Source organism: Fusarium keratoplasticum, chromosome 10 (genome assembly GCF_025433545.1).
Source record: "Fusarium keratoplasticum isolate Fu6.1 chromosome 10, whole genome shotgun sequence".
NCBI classification, from domain to species: Eukaryota; Fungi; Ascomycota; class Sordariomycetes; order Hypocreales; family Nectriaceae; genus Fusarium; species Fusarium keratoplasticum.
In genome coordinates this window covers 1374382-1391695 of record NC_070538.1, presented here as the reverse complement: position 1 = coordinate 1391695, position 17314 = coordinate 1374382, and the positions used below count along the sequence as shown (strand labels likewise).

At 53.4% G+C, this 17314-nt stretch overlaps 5 protein-coding genes across 5 annotated transcripts; 1 reads left to right on the top strand and 4 right to left on the bottom strand.

The window, feature by feature from the left end:
- Window positions 1-4831: 4831 nt before the first annotated feature.
- On the bottom strand, window positions 4832-7135 carry NCS57_01232700 (uncharacterized protein; the record flags this gene model as incomplete). The annotated part of the gene is made up of 4 exons (XM_053062004.1): window positions 4832-6405; window positions 6457-6630; window positions 6680-6875; window positions 7064-7135. The coding sequence occupies 4 exons, from the start codon at window positions 7133-7135 to the stop codon at window positions 4832-4834; spliced, it is 2016 nt and encodes a 671-aa protein (XP_052908532.1).
- A 643-nt stretch (window positions 7136-7778) lies between these two features.
- On the top strand, window positions 7779-9082 carry NCS57_01232600 (Actin-related protein, ARP1 class; the record flags this gene model as incomplete). The annotated part of the gene is made up of 4 exons (XM_053062003.1): window positions 7779-8087; window positions 8136-8591; window positions 8642-8956; window positions 9020-9082. 4 exons carry the CDS (start codon window positions 7779-7781, stop codon window positions 9080-9082), a joined length of 1143 nt encoding a protein of 380 aa, XP_052908531.1.
- A 1014-nt stretch (window positions 9083-10096) lies between these two features.
- NCS57_01232500 (uncharacterized protein) lies at window positions 10097-10516 on the bottom strand (the record flags this gene model as incomplete). Its single annotated transcript, XM_053062002.1, has 1 exon — window positions 10097-10516. The coding sequence occupies one exon, from the start codon at window positions 10514-10516 to the stop codon at window positions 10097-10099; it is 420 nt and encodes a 139-aa protein (XP_052908530.1).
- Window positions 10517-12835: 2319 nt separating this feature from the next.
- Window positions 12836-14380, bottom strand: NCS57_01232400 (Mannan endo-1,6-alpha-mannosidase; the record flags this gene model as incomplete). The annotated part of the gene is made up of 4 exons (XM_053062001.1): window positions 12836-13399; window positions 13450-13694; window positions 13748-14227; window positions 14287-14380. The coding sequence occupies 4 exons, from the start codon at window positions 14378-14380 to the stop codon at window positions 12836-12838; spliced, it is 1383 nt and encodes a 460-aa protein (XP_052908529.1).
- Window positions 14381-15915: 1535 nt separating this feature from the next.
- On the bottom strand, window positions 15916-17117 carry NCS57_01232300 (uncharacterized protein; the record flags this gene model as incomplete). The annotated part of the gene is made up of 4 exons (XM_053062000.1): window positions 15916-16510; window positions 16562-16649; window positions 16698-16750; window positions 16795-17117. The coding sequence occupies 4 exons, from the start codon at window positions 17115-17117 to the stop codon at window positions 15916-15918; spliced, it is 1059 nt and encodes a 352-aa protein (XP_052908528.1).
- Window positions 17118-17314: the final 197 nt, after the last annotated feature.

Sequence of the window (17314 nt, the reverse complement as noted above, 5' to 3'; positions counted from 1 at the left end):
TTTGGCCTCACTCCCCGAACTCGTGCGTATCCGACTGCCGGGGACGGGATCGCCCGAAATGGTTGTTTGATTGTGTCAATAAACTTTGTATGGAAGCTTCGCAGGATCAAGTAGCTTGGCCTAGCAGAGCGGTGTGTTGCCAGTGCTGCCATGGCGGCCCTTGAACATGAAATGTCCCTGCATGAGGCGCCTGGGTGCAACCATGCGAGCAGAAATAACCATGTATCACTAGAGCTCATCAATGCCGACGTCCCTGGCCTAGTCAGGCCAAAGTAAGTCGGTGATGTGGAAAATGTCGGCCAGGAAGAGAAAGGTCTGGCGAACGGTCCTTGGCTGGATTGCCAACTGTATCGACATTTCAGCCAGCCCGGCCCAGGGCAAAGCATCACAAGAGCGTCACGAGCGGGGCGGGGGGCGTCTTGTCAATCTATCTCTGCGCCTGGCGGATAGATTGGTCGAGTCTGTGTCTGTCTTTCGACTGAGTCTGGATGGGCCATGCGTCTGGAATCCTTCGAGTGCAAGTGGTTGCCTGGCATCACCTTACAAGGCTTGGTCTTTGGGCGGTAGGGCGGTCTATTCCTCCAAGTCTGTCGACTCTGATCTAGCCGTCGACTGACATTTCGGCCGATCCGGGCAAAGATTGACGACTTGATGATTAGTAGTACCTACTGGAGGTGTGCAGCAACGGAGATGCCATCTGCCTGCCGCGACCAGTTCATGACAGCGCGATTGCCGAGCCGATTCTCGAGGCTCGTCGAGATCCTTCTCCATCACGGCCATGGCCGACCAGGTCCCGTTAGGTAGGCTTGCAGGAGAAAAACTAGAAAACGCACCGAAAGACAATACTGAACTTAGATTAGCCCCAAGCCTGGCTGTGGCGCGTGGCACATAACGGGACAATTGTGCTGTTGCGCGTGGATGCTGGGATCGTCGAGTGTGGGATGATCGGGGAGGGCTCAGCTGAACTGGCTGTTTGAGGGCACGTGATTGGACACGGAGGAAGGAAAGAGAGGAGCCGCCATTCCTGTTTGGGGTCACGGCTTGCAAGGAAACTGAGACTGACATCGCACGAGATGTCATTGGGATCTTGCTTTGTTGAAGAACCAAAGACAAGACAACAAATATTCCATCCTATCCACCCTCGACCTCGGGACCGAAGCGATGGTGTGTGTGCCATGCCCTACAGTACCCTGCCCTGCACTCGCTACCGTCTCCTTCCAGAATCGGGGACCGTGGTTGTGCCCTGCGTCATGAAGCGTCGGTGGTGGCATGATATCCCGCTCGGCGGCAGGTCGATTCACATCCATCCAAGCTGATGTTGGACCTCCCTCACCAGAATCGCACCCGAATTTTCCGAACCAAATGCCAACTCATTTGAAAGCCAGCGGATGTGATGCAGAGGCGACATGCTGCGCCCATCTAACAGCCAGTCACGCGCCTCAGGGACATGCCAATGTCTCGCTTTTCCCCTGCTGGCGTCTCAGACCTTCTCCAGCGTCTCGGTAGCGAATCATGTATGGGCGATCGGCGGCGGCGGCAACCTTGCCCAGCTGACGGAAAGGGAGGACACGGAGGGAGTGCGCAGTCGGCACCGGCACTCTTCGCTCCTGGGCACAGCACGCACAGCAAAGCCCAGACCTGGACCCGTTGGCCACACACCGTACTCTGCTGTAGCACTCCGTATCCAGCCTCGGCGAGCGGATCCTCGCTAGAGCTTCTCCCTGCCCCAAAACGGACCTCCAGAGGGAGGCCCTAGCTCACCTTCTAGAAGGTGGACGGCTTGGCGTCCCTTGCAATGTCTCCACCAAACCTTTGGGCTTGGACGCGATGGCCCCTTCGAATCTTGTCATGTTGGTTGCCACACTGCGCCTCCATTGCAACGCAATCTCTTTCTCAGCCTGTTTCCACGAGGGGAAAAAAGCCTCTATCAAGACGAGGCCCAAATGCTATGTACGCACCACCCCCATCGTCGAATACTACCCACACAAAACAAAGACGACTCCCGAGGATGCAAGGTCATGTAGGATTCCCGGTTGGGAAGGCTGGGTTAGGTTCCTTTTGGCTTTTTTTCAGCTGGGATGGGACGCGTGTTTGAGACACCATCTTATTCTCGTCCTTGGCCATGCGCATGGCAAAGAGCAACGATTTTCAGATTTGCGTCGCACATGTCCCGATCGGGGACCTTGTGGATGACTAGCCGAATCCTCAACGTTTCGACGCACGCAAGGATCATCACCAACAGATGAAATGGATGGCACGAGGGGGAAAGTAAGGAACGACAAAAGGTTGCAATAGCACGCGAAGGAAGGACAAGGGCTGGTTCTGGCTCACTCTGCATATGCATGCGGCTGGTGCGCGCGCTTTGCTCTGCTCTGCTCTGAGGCTCGCTCACAGGGGCTCAGAAACACGCCGACACCACTCTCTATTCTGTCTGTCCCTGACATCAATGTCGCTATTCTTGACAATGGATGCAACCGGGCTGCAGTTTGTTGCAGCTGCAACCTCGATTTACCCGCGACACCCACGCATCCATCGCATCAGACCAGGTCATAACATACCGTCTGGACCTTGACAACCAGCCAGTCTTTTTGTTGATTCTCAAAATCTCTTCCCCTGGAGATGACCTGGTCTCGGCTTATACCAGTACAGGCAATGGACCCCGTCTCTCCAGGTCAGGCGAACCCCATTCTCCATGGCGATAGGATAGGATAACCATGTCAGCCTTGGGCATGACCGCACTCTACTCTAATTCCGCTCTTCGGCAAGACTTTTTGTCGCACTAATCCTCCATTCTTGATTGCCCCTCACGTCTCCCCCTCCACGTCGCATCGAAAATAGCTCCTTGTTCAGCCTTACGAGTCGGCCCCCACCACCCCCAGTCGCATCCTTGTCGCTCACTCGCTCGTCAGCAACTTGTCTAGTTCTCCCGGTGCGTCACACGGAGCATAGGCTACGCAAATGGAAGCCTCCTCCATGTCCAACGGTCGTCGCTGGCCTGCTTTTCCTTGGTCCAACCGCCAACCTCCGAGCATCCCGGGATATAATAGCAGCTCTCATATTATCCTCATTCGTATTGTACGTCCATCTTTTCCGTCTTGGCGACGGAATTGCCCCTTTGAGCGTTTCGCGCCGTCCCCATCCACTTCGCGTTTTGAATGATGATGGGCTTGCTGACAAGACCCTGACTTGACTTGCCTTGGACTTACATGGGCCAAGAGGCTCCATCAAGAGGCTCTCAGCGAGGCGCATGTTTCTCGGAGCGGTAACTGCACGGCATGACATTGGCTCGGTCGCATTTGATACCCCGAGTTGACGCAAAGGTCCACGACGCCTCTTGCCACTTTACGCCGAATCAACTCGTCGTCCTGCCAGCATTCAATCTCACGATAGAACGCGTCTCTCGGCGTAATGCTTGACTCGACCGTGCGCCTCTTTAATTGTGGACGATGACATTCTTGCCCTCGCGAAGGGGCCAACCAACGGTCCGCGATCGCATCTCACCGCTCGTGTCAAGCGCCGGCGCAAGCACCGACCATCCAGCCAGCCTCATGACAAGCCAAGACGATGGGGCTCCCCAGGGGTTCCGCAACGCCCGGTTGTGGTGTCGGCCTTGTTCGGATCGCAAGCCCTGCTACGTCACTTGGTCCATGTCGATGTACAGTGACAAAGGCATTCGAGGCCGATGGAGGTCAACCAGTGGCCTCCTGGGTTGGCCCCAGTTGCTCAACTCGAACGCGATGTGGTGTAAGAAGCGCGGCTTGAGACTTGTTTGGGGATGGATGTGGACGATGGTGTGTGTCTGCCACACCTCTGACTTGACTCACAGACATGAGGCTCAACAACGAGGTCGGGTGATATCAAATCAAGGCGTAATTGGTTTAGTGGTAAAATTCTCCGTTGCCATTCGAGCAGCGTCGGGGAGCCCTGGGTTCGATTCCCAGATTACGCATTGCTTTTGCATGTCATCTGCACAAGCATCTCTTTTGCAGTTCGGCAGCAATATCGTCTCTTTTTGTTGGTGTTGTCAGATATCCAGGGGCCATAGGGCTGAATCCTAAAGCTTAGGTATGTATGTGCCTACCTTGGGAAGGTGCTTATACTCGGCTACTGCACCTTCCCTTTGTCTCGCGGAAAGACAAGACCAACACCAACAACACAACCTGCCGCTCTTGGCAAATGTCACCACCCGCTTCAAATTCCACTTCTCCTCCCGAGCCCTAACTACTCTTGTCTCACTCTGCCGATGCAAATCAGGGATCCCCAAGTATAGAAAAATAGCGAGGGCGAGAGGCTGGCTGACAACAAATAGGTCGGTCACTATTAGCCGCCGGACCAGGCCAGGGGTCAGAGCGCCTCGCAACGTACGAATAGCAGCTCTGGGATGGTTCCGACAACGCGGATATCCCCTCTTCCGGCGTCTGAGCCGTGTCGGCCACGGTCAGCGCCCGGCCGCTGACTGTTGAGTGGCTGGCTAATCTCGGAGTACGCCTCTTCTTTTTTCTTGTGCGACATTGGACAAAGAAGAATGTGTATTTGTGTGTGTGTGTGTGTGTGTGTGTGAAAAAAAGGACCATTTGCCTCGCTTGCGCTCAGTGTCTGCTGTCCCGCTTTGCGCTGTACTGATACACCCACCACCCGTTTCCCAGTCGTATAAGTCAGAGATTTGAAATGTCTACCACCCACGAAATACTGGCCTACCGCACCCTACCTGGAGACCAATGCTTGCTTTCCCACGCCCCTCCCGCCAAGATCAAGGTATAATGATGAATGAAACAAGACATGAAGAGAAAAAAGAGATATAGATCCGTGATCAACGACCCAATGATACCCTCTACATGCCAACAGTCAGCTCCATTGGCTCAGCCTCCATCCCGTCCATCCCGTGCACGTCCCGCTCTTCCTCCATCATTTCGATCAGGCTGTCGAGGTTGGTGTCCAGGCTCTCGCCGTCCTTGGGGTCGAGGCACCGCTTCAGCAGCCGCCTGTACTTTTCAATCTTGTCGCCAGTGCCCACCATGCTGAGCGCCTCGACGTAGTCCGTCTCGGCCTGCCGCTGCTCCGCGAGCATCTGGTTGAGCTGCCGTGCCAGGCTCAGCCTCTCCTCGTATGACTCCTCCTGCACCCCGCCGTCGCCGTTTATGCGGCTGAGCTCCTGATCAACCGATTGCTGTACGTGCAGACGGTTCTGGTGTGTGATGAGCGAGAGCACCTGATGCTTTGACAGGTTGGCCTCGTTCATGATCTTGGACGCTGCGTCATCGGGCTCCAGCTGCGCCTCAACTTCTGCTATTTGTTGCCGCACCGACGTCAGCTCTGCTTGCGTGTTTGAGAGGATGCGCTTTGCTTCCGTTTCCGCCACATCCTTCTCGTGCCACTCCTCCTCGTAGCTCTTAGCCAAGTCCTGGAACTTCTCCATGATCAGAGGTGATATGCGTGACTGCACCGTGTTGGCTGCTGCCGACTGGAATACCGTCGTCGGCTTCCGAGCTGGTTTCTCGACGAGGGCGTCTCGGAAAGAGGCATGGCGTTGTGAGTCGGGGGCGAAAGGTGACGACGAGCGTTGAGGCCCACGATCCTTTTTCGTGGCGTTCAGATCCATAATCATATCCTCCGCCCGTATGCCATTATTGTTCGCAATGTCTGATGACGCGTTGCGCCCAAGGAGCGCTCGTATACATTTCCTGGCGTTTCGGTCTGCGGCAAGGTGCAATGCCGTGTTCCCGTCGTTGTCCTGGATGTCTAGTAGCTGCTGGAACGCACTCGGCTCTAACGTCTCTTGCAGCTTGTTCAAGATGTTGTCTAGGTAATACCGTGAACATGACGAGTTAAAAACTCTGCCGTTCTTCATCACAGCAGCATGATGAATCACTGTGCAGCCCATGTTGTCACGAGCATCAAACGTCTCGAAAAGTTCCTTCATAACCACCGGGAAGGTTTGCTTTTCATAACAATTGGTAAAGTTGACTGAATGCATAAAGGGGGTTTCGCCTCGGATGTTCTTGACAGTGGGAGATGCGTTGAACCGCTTCAGCTGCTTGACAACGTCCACATCTCCCATAGCTGACGCCCAGTGGAGGGCAGTGTGGTCCTCGGCATCGATAGGCCAGTTTGGCTGAAAGTTGGGTGGTGGCTCGGGCTTTACTGCTGGTTGCTCTGTCTTACTTAGGAGAAAGTAATCGAGGAGTTCGTCGCCGTATAGTGCATGTTGCTGTTCGGTTAGATCTTGCAAGACGTCTTCCCTTCGACGCTTCCTACTGGTGCCCGGCACATTGGTGAGATCGAATCGCTCATCTTCGGCCATGTATGAAGCCGATGCTACAGTGAGATTGTCTGGAGTATCCTCTTCTCCCATCAAGGTATCGGGCTCCTCAGGTACCACAGCGGGTGGTGGAGGGGGAGGAGGATCTGAGTCTTGTTAGATGAAAACACTCCATGGACCATCGGTGATGAACATACTGTTCCATTTCGGCAGCGGAGGTCGTGCCTTTGGCCCTTTGGGCTTGCTGGCATGCCTAGGAGCTGGAGGAGGGCTTTCTGCGCCAGGAACGAATTCGAATATGGGTCGTAACCGATCGATCACGCTATGTCGCTCGGCCAGGGCCTGTCCGCTTTCGAGAGGGATCCAAGTACCTAGTAGCGGTGTAAGAAAGAGTCGCGATTGTGCCAAGGGGAAACCAACCCTGGTATTTTCCATAACCACCTTGAATCTTCTCGTGAACATCCTTTTGTACGTCTCGTTCGAGGATCCTAGTCCGAGCTGGCTTGTCAAAGCCAGCAGCCTTCAAGATGTGTGTCGCATTGATCCAATTGTCTTGCCGTCGTCGCATGACATGTTCCTTCATATCACCGCCAAACTGGAATTCGTATACCGGTATCTAAAGATGGGAGCAACGATTAGCAGATGTCCCGGAAATCGGGTTGGGTGGGGTTGGTCGGCCTCATAGCCGGCTGCATCAAGAACGTCCGATGCCCCTGATACGTCGTCAAGACGATGCAGCAGCAAGCAGCTCGATCCAATAACAACGAAAGACTCGGATTCCAATAGAAAGACGTCGAGACTCACTCCACTATATACGGCGCTGTAGATGCCTGGCCCTGAGGCGACGGCGGCGGCGGCTGCATTGCCCTTGACCATCTCGGCGGCTAAGATGAAGCAATTCTGGAACCATGCGCAGTTGCTCGTTCGGAGGAGGATGAATCGAAGGTTAGCAGGTAATGTAATGGGTCCGATAAGGCATTGATGTGAAATGCGAGGCTGAGAAGGCGCTTGCAGCGGCTCTTCGAGATCTCCAAAAGCTCTTCGTCAAAGGTGCAGTTGGCCAGGAAATGATGGCACGTCGGTGACGCGGTTCACGGTCGAGGAGACGCGCCGTTACGCGAAGCACTTTAATTGTGCCTGCCTGAGGCGTGAAGGGGTCTCTGGGTCACGTGATGAAGCTCCACGACTCCTGAAGCTGGCAGATTGGCGGACGCGCTCTGAGTAACAGGGGTACTTTGGCAACGGTAAAGCGATATCGACGACCTTTGAGCTCCCTTTGCGACCGTTTATGGATACGGGCAGCTCGAGGCGACTTTCAACACTCCCGTTCTGCTAACACGATATCGAAAAGTGGCCCGGGCAAGGTTGCTGCATGCTGTGAGAGCTTGAGGAGGACGCTAGGGAAGCTCAGGGACGGACCCCATGGTGGTAGCATGCGAAGCGATTGAGACGATTCATGACCACATCGACGCAAAACAACACGAGACGATAAGGGACGAGACCATCACTGGACGCCAACATGGCTGATTCTCTGCACAATGCGCCTATAGTGCTGGACAACGGGTCGGGCACCATCCGAGCCGGTTTCGCAGGCGACGACCTCCCCAAGTGCTTCTTCCCATCATGGGTTGGCCGACCGAAGCATCTGAGAGTTCTTGCTGGTGCCCTCGAGGGCGAGGTGTTTATAGGACAAAAGGCGGCCACGGAGCTGCGGGGTCTTCTCAAGATTCGGTATCCGCTGGAGCACGGCATCGTCACCGACTGGGATGACATGGAAAGGATCTGGGAGTATGTGTACGGAGAAGGACTCAAGACTCTTAGCGAAGAGGTTCGTCAGAGGTGCTCTACTGCCTAGCTGATACTAACTCTGTACAAGCACCCTGTCCTACTGACGGAACCTCCTCTGAACCCACGGAGTAATCGCGACACCGCCGCCCAGATCCTGTTCGAGACATTCAACGTCCCCGCCCTCCACACCTCGATCCAAGCTGTGTTATCACTATACGCCAGTGGCCGTACGACGGGTATCGTTCTCGACTCGGGTGATGGTGTCTCGCACGCAGTGCCGGTTTACGAGGGTTTCGCTATGCCCAGCAGCATCCGCCGTATCGACGTTGCTGGCCGAGACGTGACGGAATATTTGCAGACGCTCCTACGAAAGAGCGGATATATCTTCCATACGAGTGCTGAGAAGGAGGTTGTGAGATTGATCAAGGAGAGCGTTTCGTACGTTGCTCATGACCCGAAGAAGGAGGAGAGAGATTGGGCTGGAGTGAAGCCCAATGATAGCAAGTTTGCTGAATATGTGCTCCCTGATGGCCACAAGCTCAAGGTAGGCTCTCTGCGCTTGTCTGTTTGTGTGGTAACTAACAAAGGGTTCAGATTGGCGCAGAGCGGTTCAGAGCCCCTGAGATTTTGTTCGACCCCGAGATTATTGGTCTTGAATATCCTGGTGTCCACCAGATTGTCGTCGATGCGATCAACCGAACAGACCTGGACCTTCGAAAATCGCTCTACAGCAACATTGTGCTCTCAGGTGGTAGCACACTCACCAAGGGCTTCGGTGACCGTCTCTTGACGGAGCTGCAGAGACTGGCCGTCAAGGACATGAGGATAAAGATCTTTGCGCCGCCTGAGCGCAAGTACTCGACATGGATCGGAGGCAGCATTCTGGCCGGTCTGAGTACCTTCCGAAAGGTATACCGCCTCCCAACTTATCTACACACCCTCGCTTGTTGAGTATGTTACTGACTTTTCTAGATGTGGGTGAGCATCGATGACTGGCACGAGAATCCCGACATCATCCACACCAAGTTCACATAAACACGCCCTACACCTACTTTCACACTCCCCCATCTTCATGATGTGGCCCCAAAGACGAAATAGCCGACCGGGAGCACGCTAATCCTCAACTCTCTCGGCCTCGGCCCCATTCACATTTTACGATCGAGATGAACCTCGCTGTGATGGATGTCGACATGCTCGCGCCGGCAAACCCGCCATATCCACCCACCCCCTCTCATGGATGTCAATAATGTGGTACATTTGAGCAAACGCATAAAACCCCTTCAAGTGGCACGGAATGGAAAAAGTCATGTAGGCGTGCAGCGACATCAGCACAGTTGTAGACGACATTTGCCAGATAGAGGAAGCTTAATGATACCCTGATGTATTAAATTGTTGGCGTTTTCCCACAATGATATCTGACTGATGTTTCGGTGTGTATAAGAGAGGTCGGTATTGCCGATGATCGCTCTGTGAATTGGATTGGTCACTGATGGCAGTAAAGGTGGACAGTCGCTTAAGTGCTTCAGCTCGCCACAACGCGATAGTCCACTTGGCGGTCTATAGTGAGCCTCGCTAAGAATAATTGTGCGACGGGGTGAAGCTGAAAGGGACTACTGGATAAAGTATGGTAGACTCAGCTGTGATGTGTGTAGACATCTCTAACCGATGTTGGTTCGCATTGTGTGTGGGAGAGGTGTCTGGATAAGGGCACACCTTCAATCGCGATAACGCCCTAATACAATTGAGCTTAATTGACTAAAAACGTGAAATAAGTCAAGGATTCATCGATAACTTTTATAATATATAAAGAGCAAAAGCTCGGGGTATAGTAATCTTGACCAAAAATAGGTGCCCTATAAGACGATGAAAAAACGAAGGTAAAGATCCGAGTCGTGTCCATGCCTCCAATCCCAAGTTACCCATCCCCCATTGATTTCCTCCTCCCCCAAAACGCCAAACGCTAGAGTTGATTATCGTGTGTCTCGTACATGTTGAAAATTATTTTCTCTCCTTCTTCCCTCCCCCTTTTCTTGTGTTGAAGAGGTTCTTTCAGTCTCTGCTAAAGGTGCTGCTGACACGGGCCCACAACTTGGCCTTGGAGCTCAGAGACGAGTCGTCGCTGGCGGTGGTGTCATCGGAAGCAGCATCGCTATCCTTGCGATGATAGACGTTTCCAGCACCGCCGATGCCCACGTGGCCAGCAGAGAGGTGGTCACGGGCGGCGATGCGGTCGTACTCCTCGTCGAGGGAGATGGGAGGGTGCTCGCTCGCCTCGTGGGCGTTGCCAGCTCCGCCGATGCCGCTGAAGAAGCGCCGCGAGGGGGCCGTGGCAGAGGTGACGGTGTGGGAGGTGGTTGAGGGCTTGTGCGACGAGTCCTTGGCCCTTCTGATGTTGCCGTAACCACCGCGGCCGGAGCGGACGTAGGCGTTGGTGGAGGGGGATGGCTCTGTGACGATGTAGTTTGGCATTGTGGCGGTGGTGGTTGATGTGTTGTAGTGTGTAAGATGTAGTTGAGGGAGCAACTGAAGAGATTGATTCAATGCTTGTATATCAAGTGTAAGAGTGTAGAGTGTATAACAGCAAGTGTCTGAGGAATGCGAATGTAGTCATGATGGATTGGGCTCTTTATAACACACAAGAAACAACAAAGAGGTCACACAACCTCAAGCTTTTCCCGCTCACCCCACAAATGGGTCCGCTTCCGCTTCTCATTCTTCTTAATTCTTCCTTCCCCCGCATTTCGATCGTGACTGTCGTCATCCGCCAGGAGGCATTTTCAGCGTCTCATGACAGCACGACCAACAGCGTAGAGGAGAAATGGCGCTGTCACGCGGACTGCACGTTCCTGGACCGACAGAGTTTCTCCTATGTAAAAGTTACCCCATAGAAACCCAGACTCGGGTCTAGCGGCGCTTGGCCAGAGTGTGATTGGTTGGAGGCCGCAGGGATGTGCTGGATCCGCGGCCGATTAGTCCGTGTCTTGGACGACATGCCACGAATGCTTCGTTTTTTTTCGAGGGCATGCGGCGCTTGACCCAAGTCCCATGTGAGGTGTTGTGTTTTTTTTTTCTTCCCTCGCTATTTGCTTGGCGGTCAAACCACCGAGGTAGGTCATGAGCATCGGTCCTATGGATGGGAAGTGAGAGGGGGTTTGTGAACAGCACAACACAGTCAAGTTGCAAAAAAAGGGGGCGAGAAGCTTTTCTGCCTTGAAACTCAATGCTTTCCCATCAGCAAGACTATCTTAGCCAACGGCTCCTCCCGCCCCTTCCACAGAAGCATTGAAAGTTGTGAAGCTTGACTCCATACTGACATTGTCTCAAAACTCGTCTTCCCCGTTCAAAACAAGCTTCATATCAGATCTCACGCCCTTCAATGCCTAATGCTAGATCTCCCCCCGGTTCCTGCGTCCGAATCGTCGAATTACCCCAGATCTTGGCGCGTTTTCGAGAGCATGGGCGAGATCAAGCCGTTAGGTAATTGATGCGCTGGGGATCGAAAACACCTGGGGCCTGGACCATGAGGCTCTACGGCTCTGGTACGTACTGTAGACTACCATCGAAGAGGAGCTATCCATCAGGAGCTATGATGAAACGAGCTGCCGTTGTTAGACCCGCTTCTCATGATTCTGGGGAAGCTCGTGATGCTCTGGGTTAGTCCGCGTGACTATATGTGTTTGAAGACGGGTGCCTCTCTCGCTCTATCCGTAACTTCCTCTGAGGAGCAACTCTGCGCTGTGCTAGCAATGTGATCTGGCCCAACGCCTGTAATACCGCTGCCGAATTTGAAATGCCGTCTAGAGAGCCGGGTGAAACTCTTACCCCTCGACTCTGATGTGTTCCCCCCCCCCATGGCTCCCATCCCAGCTAGGTATAGTATGATAAACGGGTATACGAAACCGTCTACCGCTCTTTCACAAATTCCATTGTTCAAATGGGCAAACAGATCAAACTCACAGCATAAAGCTCCCCAATGGGCCCCCATTTAATTGGGCTAGTCGAGCCTGTAACCATGGTGAGGTCACTGTGACAGAGCCTAGTGCTTGCGCCATCATATGGGGAATCATGCCGAAGGCCGACTGTTTCAAGATTGTACTACAGTTGGTGCATCATCAAGTCTTGATAATGCTCCGTTTCCCGCCAAATACATGTCAAACTCAGTTACGCGTCATGGCAATTCCTGCAAGACAGTAGGAAGTTCGAGAGATGCACTGAAGCTGCTGGTCCCACGCTCTTACCGAGCATGCTGACTTGCCACAGCAGACCTTTGAGAACTAGACCCATCACTCGAACCTATTCCCTGGCGAACAAATGCATTTCTTCTTGATCCACTTGAAACAGGCCAGGGTCTATCGCCAAGGGGCCTCTCAGCAAACGCCATGCCAAGATATCACCACGTGGAACCGAGCAAGGGCAGGTTACCAAGCCCCAGCCAAGACGCGTGTTTGATCGATAAACGACAAAAGATCAATTACACGACTATATATAGCTCTACTCTCGGGTCTAGCAATCCGCCCAGCCGTGAGTCATGGCTCTAATCGTTGATCAAGCGAGTGCCCCCCTTGACTTGCAAATGGGGGACGCAGCTGTGAAGTAATGAAACATGATAACATCCAGGGAAATAAAACACCAGCCATGCCAGACTGGCTAAACAAGTACTTTCCATCCAACGCCAGGAACTCGTTCTTTGTTCCTCCCAATCCCCCCCAAAAGCAGGCTGTAAGAGATTCAAATCCGGTGGCAATCGTGGCCCTCCGGTGGTATTAAATTCGCATCGTGGCACATCTCTTATTTGCCCATGCTCATCCAGCCAAACAGGCCGCATGCAACAGACAGAACAAGGAATGTCAAAATACCAGCGCCGGCCTTGTCGGCTGTAGTAATTGGCTTGTAGTGCTTGCCAGGCGTAGTGCTTCCGCTGCCAGCGTTGGGGTTACCCTTGGAGATACCACCCTTCTTAGCCGTCACGGGAGGATCGGTGTGTTCCATGAGCAACGACGACACGGCGGCAAGGACGTTCATTTCCTGACCAGCACCCGTCTTGCCGTCATACTTGCCCGATGCCCACTTGAAACCACAGGCACGTCCGGTGGTACCTCCGGTGCACTGCTTGATGGCTGCTTCAGCCGACGTTTGAAGTACGGGAAGAATCTTGTCAGAGATGTAAGGAGCGAGGTGAGTGGCTTGAGACATCCAACGGTGGACATAGCCTTTGAACGAAAGCATATCGGTGGTGCAGGTGCCGTGGTTTTCGCAGGCGATTTCGACAGCAATGCCGTCGGGGAAGAAGTTATCGAGGGTGGCATCGACGAGCTTGGTTAAGCGTTGCTCCCACTTCTTCTCACCATCGGTCTAGGAGACAGTGAGTTAATGCTGGACAAAGGCGAATGCCCGTGACTTACATAGTTGTACATGAAAGCAGCACCCTGCAGGTAGACACCGGCGTTGTAAGAGAACTGGGCCTTGTTGATATCGGTGCAGTTGGTTCCGACGTGAGCTCCGTCATAAATCTTGTAGCTGGTGGGATCAAGGAAGCCCACACCCTCTACCCACTCCCACGTCTTCTCGGCCCAGTCGGCATATGTGGTGTTGCCAGTGTAACGAGCGAGTCGAGCGCCAAGGTTGAAGAAGCAGCCGTTGGCAATGCCTTGCATCAGGTTAGCCGAGCATACCTAGAAGTCTGGTGATTCAAGTACTAACTGTTCTTGTAGTCATAACCGTTATTCGTGGGAGGAATCTGCCATCGGAGACCTCCATTGCAAGTCTTGTCGTGTCGGTCGGGAGCTGCCTGGGTGTTGAAGACAGCCTGGGCGAGGGCCAGCCAGCCAGGTCTGTCCTCTGGAGGGTTGGGGAACTTGAGCTCGGCAGCAAGCATAGCCGACATTCCCCAGAAACCTTGATCGTCGTTTCCGAGGGACAAGGTAACGTTACCGGGTTGGTAGTCGTTATCGTCACCAGTTTGGAACTGCATGGCTTGAATTACCTTTGCGTTGTAGGTCGCATCGCCGGTGCACTTCCAGTAATCCATATACGTCCCCCACATGGCACCGCCTTCCCACCAGTAGTAGTCACCATTGGGAGGAGGACCAGGGAGAATACCAGGAATACCGCCTGGGTCAAGACCATGATAGTACTCGATCAAGTCGGCGGCGAGTTGCTTGGCCGACTTCTTGATGTTATCTGGAGCGGTACAAGTTAGTCCCGCGTTGCATAACCCGTCAGGTAGTGTGAATGCGCACCGGTGGTATCAATGCTGTATGGCGACTGAGCACTGACGAGGCCGGCGGAAGCGATGAGCGCGGCAGCGGCGCCGGTTGACAGAAAGGACTTCATCTTGAGAAGGGTGCTGTTGTATGTTCAAGCGAGCGGCTGCGGTAAAAATGAAGATCTGAAATGACGTGGAAAGCGAGCGTTGGGCGCGCCCGGCGAGGGCGATGAGATGGTGGTGATGCAATCGAGGTGAGTTGGGACAAGATTAAGGCGATATGAACCGGTCGACAAGCCGAAACGAACGACGGAGTAAAATTGTATTATTAAATGCCAAAGGCCAGGCAGAAGTCGCACGCCAAGGGCCAAGATTGGTGATGTCGATGCGTGGTGTTGATGAAGAAATCAAGTCGAAAATGGATGGACAAAGCACGCCAAGTTGCCAAGGAAGGAACGGGCGATGGGGGTGGGTTTGCATGGGAATAAGGGAAGGGAGGGCGAGGGAAGGAAGGGGGAACCAAGTTTGCAAGGAGAGACAAGACAAGGAACCTGAATTAATTGTGGAGCTGACACCAAAGAGCTCAAGAGGAGGGTGAGACGGCAAGTTGAGTGGCTGATGGCTCGATCCACGGGGTGGGCTCTAGCCCGGGAAGCGTCTCATCAGGGCGTCAGTCGCTATTTTTTTGCGGGCTGGACGGCCTGGATTGCGCATTGCATTGGACCGTAGCGATACGAGCTTTTCGCTTTTGGGTGCCGACTCAGGGGTAGCATAGCATTGTTGTTCTTGAGGCAGTGCTGATGAGGTGCATCTGTTCCTGACAGGACGGTGATCATCTGCCGTAGTGTGCCTCGTACAGGCAGAGGATGGCAAACTACTACTACTACGTATTGTTGCTGACCACCTGCTGAGACGTTTCTCATGGAATGAAGGTTTCCACCCTCGAGAATGTCCACGTCCCTGCGGCGGAAATCGGCTATGCCGGAACGTGATGGACAGGATTCTCCCATCAAGCCATCCATCCCAAATGGGCCAAACTCATCCGTTGCATCCCGTGCGTGGATAAATCTGGGCCCAAGTACCCGCCAAGTGTTCCTCCAGCACTCTCTGTCGCTATAAACACTGATCTTTGGTGTTTTGCTTTCTCTTCCACCTGCTGCCCTCTCACCATCGCCTTTCGCGACTCTCAGAATCAGCAGATGTCGTTCGTCTCGCAAAAACCACTTCTGCCCTGCCAAGGCGCTTATCGGCACTTCCATCCGATCCACGAGCCATGGATCACTTGGCATGCCAAGGAGGCCAAGGAGCCAGTCTCGCTTGTCCCGCCTTGGAGCCGTTTGCACCTGGCACAAGCGAGCTGGGCTTATCGATAAGACAGGGATTGGCACGTGATGCTGTTGAGCTTCAATTGTTACGAATTCGCTTCGTGTTCGACTTCAATTGATCACGAGGTGATAAATGCGATGCCTATTTTATACCTCTCGTATTGTTGATGTATCGGATTTCTAACGCTGTTCTGGATGGCCCAGAGTGTGTTCACAAGGAATCCCTTTAAAGCCGCTCACTTTATGACATCACAAGTTGGTGGTTACAGGCAAGTAAACATGGTATGTTGTCGTTGTAGGTGAATGTTTCTACTCAAGTCTTAATACTTGCAGTATATCTAATATCCAAGCGACTTTCTAACCTTGTTAATCGGCTGCTCCCCCTTGCTTCTCCTCTCCAAGTTATACGTCAAGATCTTAAACACCCGCTCATAAACATGGTTCGAGTTTCCAGCGCAGTGCGGCGTGATAATGACATTCTTGTAACCCCAAAGCTTGGAGTCCGAGGGCAGCGGCTCAGGATCTGTCACGTCGAGAGCAGCACCTCGGATCTGCTCCGTGTCCAGCGCCGTGATTAGATCCTCAGTGTTGATAATGGGTCCTCGTCCGGCGTTGCAGACGTATGTCTTCTTCTTACTCAGCAGCGCAAACTGCTCCTTGGATATCATGTTTCGCGTCTGCTCTGTGAGAGGGAGCAGGATGACGAGAAGGTCAAGATCCGAGGCGAGGAAGTCGTTGAGCTGGTCCTTGCCGTAGAACCACTTGCTGGGGAGCAGACCATCAGGGTCTCCAAGGCCAGTCTCGACGAAGCCATCGTCCTTCCGTGACTCGGCAGTGGCTCGCTCGTGCAGGGTGTATGCATGAACGTCCATGCCGAGAGTTGTGGCGATCTTGGCGACTTGGCGGCCAATATTTCCGTAGCCAAGGATACCACTAACAAGATGGTCAGAAGAGGCGCAAAAGAACCGGTTTCAGACGACTTACACCCTCAAGCCCACAGAATCTTCGGTATCTTCATCCGAGTCAGGGTCCACCCATTTGCTCTGCTTTTGAAGGTCAATGTAGTGAGGGACTGGCTAGGTTAGCAGCTGGATACCGCATTGTCGAGGGAGGAACCTACAAAAGTGCTGGTGTGCTAGCCATGTACCAATCACCCATTCAGACACTTGAGGCCTGTTATTGTTAGTTATAAGTCTGCACAGAGTAGGGCAACGTACGCATGAGAGCCGTTTGATGTGGAAAAGGCAATCTCAGTCTCCTCGAAAAGAGGCAGACCAAAGATCTGGGCACACCCAGCGCTGAGAAGCTGGACAAATTGCAGGTTGGGCACCCACTCCCTGGGAGGGAATGCCTTCCATGCGAAGAGGGATGTAGTTCGCTTCCACACGTCGGCGGGCACTTCCTTGGGCACCTCTTGCGCGTATAGCTCTGTAGGGTATGATATGACTTCGACACTGGGGCATTTCGCCTTGAGATTGGCAAGCCATTCTGGCTTGGGGGCAAAGGGTGTTATGACCAAGAGAACTTCGGGGGAGCTCATCTTGAAGAATGGCAGGATGACGGGTTGACAGAACTTGGTCTTGAAGTGATTGCTTGATGAACCGACATTGTTTCAGCAGAAGTATATAAACTCGAGATTATTCTTGACTCAGCCCAAAGAATTCATACAAAGGCATATTTAAATGACTCTGCTCAACTGTCATGTTTCGAATCTGGTAAGCCCAACGAGGAGGCATC